Raw genomic sequence first — 5,192 nt, 5'->3', positions numbered from 1 at the left:
TGCGGGTTGGGTTTTCTCTTCCTCAGATCCTCTCCTTTCTTTCCTCCGCCGGCTTGTCTTCTTCTTTCTCTCTTTTTCGTTTCATCTCTTCTGCAAATTTCTTCTCCTCCTAAACAAACCCAAGTTACACAACCTACATCAGAACCCTTGAATCAAACCTAAACCAAAGAACTTGGAATTAAATCTGGACGAGGGAGAAAAACAATTTGAAATCTAGACTAAAAACTTGAGATCTCTTGAGAGAGAGAAAAAAACCTGGATTGTGGTCTCGAGGTGGGAGCGGCGCACTAGCCCATGGCCGGAGGATGTCGAGCGGCGGCATAGATGAAGGGCGGCATAGACGAAGAGAGAAGGAGATGAGAGATGGAGAGAGAACAAGAGAGAAGATAGAAGCGTGAGAGACGAGAGAGAGGAGAAAGTGAGAAACGGCGCTAGCTAGAAAAATATGTTAGGGTTAGGGTTTTTTATGTTTTATAGCTATGTGGGGTTGGGCGGGGCGGGGCGGGTACCCGCAAGAAAAAGATTTCAAAACCCGCGACCCGCCCCGCCCCGCGCGGGTTGGGGAAAATCCACCCGTACCCGCAAAAATACACTCAAAATCCGCGCGGGGCGGGGCGGATCGGGGCGGTGCGGGGCGGGTTTGCGGGTTGGGCGGGTTTTTGCCCAGCCCTACCCTTGGCATTCAAAATGCGTTCATTTTTCTTCCTCTTTTTTTTTTTTTTGGGAAATAGATTCAAAATGCAATCCGTAAGTCTCCTGATAATGGCAAGCCAAAGAAGAAAACTCAACTGCATATTGTCTGTAAGTTTTCTGTCGTCCATCTTGTTCTTGTCCATACTCTTGTTGTGTTTCTGTCGTGTGGATTGCGATGCTAGAGATACTTTGAAGCATGGCGAGCGGATTACTGACGATGGAGGAGGAACAACCCTTGTCTCCAGTGGAGGAAGGTTTAAACTGGGATTCTTCAAGGCAACGGGAAGCGCAAGCCCCAAAAGGTATGTCGGGATATGGTATAACGAATGGGATCAACAAACAGTTGTATGGGTTGCCAACAGAGACAACCCTGTTACTGACCGTTCCACTGGAGTTTCTTTTGGAATTGCAGAAGATGGCAACCTTAAGATTTGGGATACTACCGGATACGTTTATTGGAGTACAGTATGTGTTGAGAATTCTTCGTCTACAAATCGTACTGTGAAGCTCATGGATTCTGGAAACCTTGTCTTAAGGGATGAACAGTTGGCGAAGAGTCTTTGGGAGAGCTTCCAAAATCCAACGGATACATTTCTTCCAGGTATGAAGATGGATAAACACCTCGAGTTGATTTCATGGACAGGTGATGGTGACCCGGGAAAAGGGAATTTCACGTTTAAGCAAGATCAAGAAGGAGAGGGCCACTACGTTATCACAAAAAAGCCATTGGATTATTGGAGAAGTTGGATGTCAGGCAACTTCTTGAGCTCAGATGAAATGCCCTATGACTACTTGTTGTCAAATTTCAGCAATACCAAGTTCCCACTTTTGCCAAATTCCCCAAAACAACCTCGGCTGGATAATTACGGAAGGATGAATTATACGAATGATAGTTACGCAAGGTTAGTGATGAATTATACGGGGGAATTACAGTATCTGAAGTGGGATGTGGACGAGAGAAATTGGTCTTTGATATGGAGAAAGCCGGAAGACCAATGTGGCGTTTACCATGCTTGTGGGGAATTCGGCATCTGCAATATTAACAATAGGTTGATCTGCAAATGTTTGCCTGGGTTCCAGCCTGCTAACCCCAAGAATTGGGATTCTGGAGATTTTTCAGACGGGTGCAGGAGAAATTCGACATCATCTGACAACAGCGACATGTTCTTGAACTTAAAGATGATGAAAGTGGGCAAGCCAGACTCTGATTTCCCCGAAATAAATGAAACAAAATGCAGAAAGCAGTGCCTTGCCGTGAGCTTGTGCCAGGCTTATTCATATGAGGTAGCTCAAAACAGCACGAAACGAACTACTGGGATCGACAACTGCAAAATTTGGACTTCGGAACTAAGTAATCTTCAAGAGGAGTACACAAACCGTGCTTGTAACGTCTCTGTCCGCGTGCCAAAATCTATTATAGGTACTCCTTCTACACATTGGAATATGCTGGCCGGGATTAATTGCATCCACACATTCTGTTGGAGATAAAGTCGTTATTGAGTTTTTACCAATAGTATATTAATATACATAGTTGAACATTATTTTAGCTAACCCAAAAGTATAAGCTAATGAATTATGATTCACTTTAGTATATTAACTAATATTTTTCTTTATACTTTTTCAATGAGACTCAACTCTCACCGGTGCACCATAACAGATACTGATATGACTAATTTAGTAAAGGTATATAATCTCATCTTTTAGTGTTTAATTACTACTCCAAATTTTATACCTTTTGCAGAATCAACAGTTAGGAATTGTGAGCCTTGTGGCTCAAACTTGATCCCCTATCCGCTAAGCACTGGAATAAATTGCGGTGACCCCATCTACTTTAGTTTCTACTGCAACACTTCCTCGGGCCAGGTTAGCTTCAAGGCACCCAGTGGCACCTATCGAGTCACCAAAATCGATCCAAGTGCACAGACATTTGTCATCCAAGTCAAATATGCAGGATATGATATAAATTCAAGAGGAACTCAACTGCTCAATGTGTCATTGCCGTTCAAGAGGAATTATAGCTCTGAAGTTAAAGATGAAATAGACATTAGTTGGGACCCCCCGCAGCAGCCAAGCTGTAATTCGTCCAAAGATTGCAAGGATTGGCCAAATTCAAATTGTAATATGGCAATAGATGGAAAGAAGAGGTGCTTTTGCAAGCAAAACTTCTTATGGAATGGCACAATTTTAAATTGTACTACTAAAGGTAAGGATGCTATTCATATATTTTTATCAAGATATAATCTGGCTAATTAAGATTTCTTTGTTATTGAAAAGTTTTCATTTACTTTATGTATAATCCACCTCTAATTTTACGTAGAAATTAGGTGTTTATTTCCTAGAATTTTCAAAGTCATCTTTTTAGCAATATCATGATCATGACCTTGACCAAAAAATTGTAATTATAATTGCAAAAATAATTTTGTACAATATTTCAATTAAATTTTATTTATTATCATTTTAATATAGTGATTGGAGCTTATTCAATTTTACTAATATAATGGGTGTCCTATCTCTTTCTTGTAGAAGGTAATACTCCTCAGTCGTTTAAAAAGCCTTCAAAAAGAAAGAAGTGGTTGCTTCTGTGTGGAATGGTACCTTTGATTATAAGCGTGTTTGCTCTCACATGTTCCATTACTTTTGTATATGTATGGAGAAGAAAGAAGGCCAAGGAAGAAGGTATAGGTCTCGCTTTTCATAATGCATACTGTGCAGCGTGTATCATTTGAGGTTTTGCCCCTTTGAATGAAAATAAAATTATTTATCCTTTCATATGTGGTTGTCTTCCTAACTCAGAAAGTAGAAAAAGTAGTAGAAGAAATCGAGTATTACGTGCATTAGACACTGAAAAACATGTCAAAGACTTGATGGACTCGGGTGAGTTCAGAGAAGAAGATGAGAATGGCATAGATGTACCATTTTTTGATTTGGAATGTATTCTAGCTGCTACAGATAACTTCTCAAATGCAAAGAAGCTTGGAAAGGGGGGCTATGGGTCTGTTCACAAGGTGATTTTAACAGCATTAATTTCCATTTAATCTTCATGTAAACTAGTTTTTGGTTAGTGGTAATATTGTGAGTATGGTGACTTTGATCCCAGGCCACATTTCCAGGAGGTCAAGAGATTGCTGTAAAGAGGCTCTCAAGTGTCTCAAAGCAAGGGTTACAAGAATTTAAAAACGAGGTGGTGTTGATTGCAAAACTTCAACACAGGAATCTTGTTAGGCTTCGAGGATATTGCATAAATGGAGATGAAAAGATTTTACTCTACGAGTACATGCCAAACAAAAGCTTAGACTCATTTATATTTGGTTGGTTTCTAAACCAAATTCCTAATATATTGCACTGCTTGATAAATTTATCTTGTTTGAGTAAAAGCTGATTCATTACTATTGCTATAATTGTTCTCTTGAATGGCAAATGGATACTTTGCAAGATCAAAAGCTAAGCATGTCTTTGGACTGGGAGATGCGCTTCAAAATCATTTTGGGAATTGCTCGTGGGCTTGTTTATCTTCATCATGACTCCAGACTGAGGATCATTCATAGAGATTTGAAAACTAGCAACATTCTTCTAGATAACGAGATGAACCCCAAAATATCTGATTTTGGATTGGCAAAGATGGTTGAAGGTAAACAAACCGGGGCAAACACAACTAGAGTAGTTGGAACTCAGTAAGTTTGCGTTAGACTATAGACAAGTTTCAATTCCCCAACTTTGTTTACACAAAATATATGAGTGCTATATGTCTTTACTGATGAAATATATATGTTGGTAAGCAGTGGCTATATATCTCCGGAGTACGCACAACATGGAATTTTTTCAATCAAATCCGATGTTTTTAGCTTTGGTGTAGTTCTACTTGAGATTATAAGTGGAAAAAAGAATACAGGATTTTATGAGTCAGAACTAGCCCCAAGCCTTTTAGGTTATGTAAGTTTGTTTAATTTTCTGTTGTCATTAATATCTTTTATCATTTTATACTCCCATAAAAATTGTGATTTTAAAATTGTCTCAGGCATGGAGATTGTGGGTAGAAAACAAGGTGTTGGATTTAATGGACCATACTCTACGTGAAGTTTGCAATGCAGACCAGTTCGTGAAGTGCGTAAATATTGGACTTTTATGCGTACAAAATGACGCAAATGACCGCCCTACCATGTTAAATGTTGTTGCAATGCTTGATAGTGAAGTTGGAACAATTTCAACTCCAAAACGGCCAGCTTTTGTTCCTGGGACCGACCATTCCGACTCAGCTAATTCTATTAGACTGGAAACAAATACAGAATTAACTATTAGTCTTGAAGGAAGATGATTGATAATGCATGGTACAAATGCAAGATCTTGCCAGCTGTCCTTTACTACATTTGCAAAGGTTTTAGTGGACAAAATATTGGTTTCTATATAAAAGAAGGTTGTATTAGTTCTTCATCTAAATGAAACTTTTCTCCCAATACCCATTCCTTTAATTGAAACCTATTTATGGTAACTGTATTTGGTAA

At 39.3% G+C, this 5,192-nt stretch overlaps 1 protein-coding gene across 2 annotated transcripts; it reads left to right on the top strand.

Annotated features, from left to right (window-relative positions):
- Window positions 1-747: 747 nt before the first annotated feature.
- LOC132182648 (G-type lectin S-receptor-like serine/threonine-protein kinase At4g03230) lies at window positions 748-5,192 on the top strand. Of its 2 annotated transcripts, XM_059595952.1 has the most exons (8): window positions 748-2,113; window positions 2,435-2,896; window positions 3,217-3,369; window positions 3,487-3,698; window positions 3,791-4,001; window positions 4,127-4,364; window positions 4,473-4,623; window positions 4,709-5,192. In XM_059595952.1, the coding sequence occupies exons 1-8, from the start codon at window positions 763-765 to the stop codon at window positions 5,003-5,005; spliced, it is 3,075 nt and encodes a 1,024-aa protein (XP_059451935.1). In that variant the 5' UTR covers window positions 748-762; the 3' UTR covers window positions 5,006-5,192. The 2 variants fall into 2 exon arrangements, with proteins under 2 accessions (XP_059451935.1, XP_059451936.1); XM_059595953.1 differs by lacking the exon at window positions 4,709-5,192 and having other exon boundaries at window positions 4,127-4,321; window positions 4,473-4,618.

This window comes from Corylus avellana, chromosome ca5 (assembly GCF_901000735.1).
Source record: "Corylus avellana chromosome ca5, CavTom2PMs-1.0".
NCBI classification, from domain to species: domain Eukaryota; kingdom Viridiplantae; phylum Streptophyta; class Magnoliopsida; order Fagales; family Betulaceae; genus Corylus; species Corylus avellana.
The sequence above is the reverse complement of the archived record's forward strand: the minus strand, read 5'-3'. Positions and strand labels throughout refer to the sequence as shown.

Excerpts from the sequence above, each read along its gene's own strand:
- LOC132182648 (XM_059595952.1), top strand. The coding sequence starts at position 763 with ATGGCAAGCCAAAGAAGAAAACTCAACTGCATATTGTCTGTAAGTTTT. Across the intron at positions 2,897-3,216 it reads TTTAAATTGTACTACTAAAG|AAGGTAATACTCCTCAGTCG; the intron begins GTAAGGATGCTA and ends TCTTTCTTGTAG. Across the intron at positions 3,370-3,486 it reads AAAGAAGGCCAAGGAAGAAG|AAAGTAGAAAAAGTAGTAGA; the intron begins GTATAGGTCTCG and ends TTCCTAACTCAG.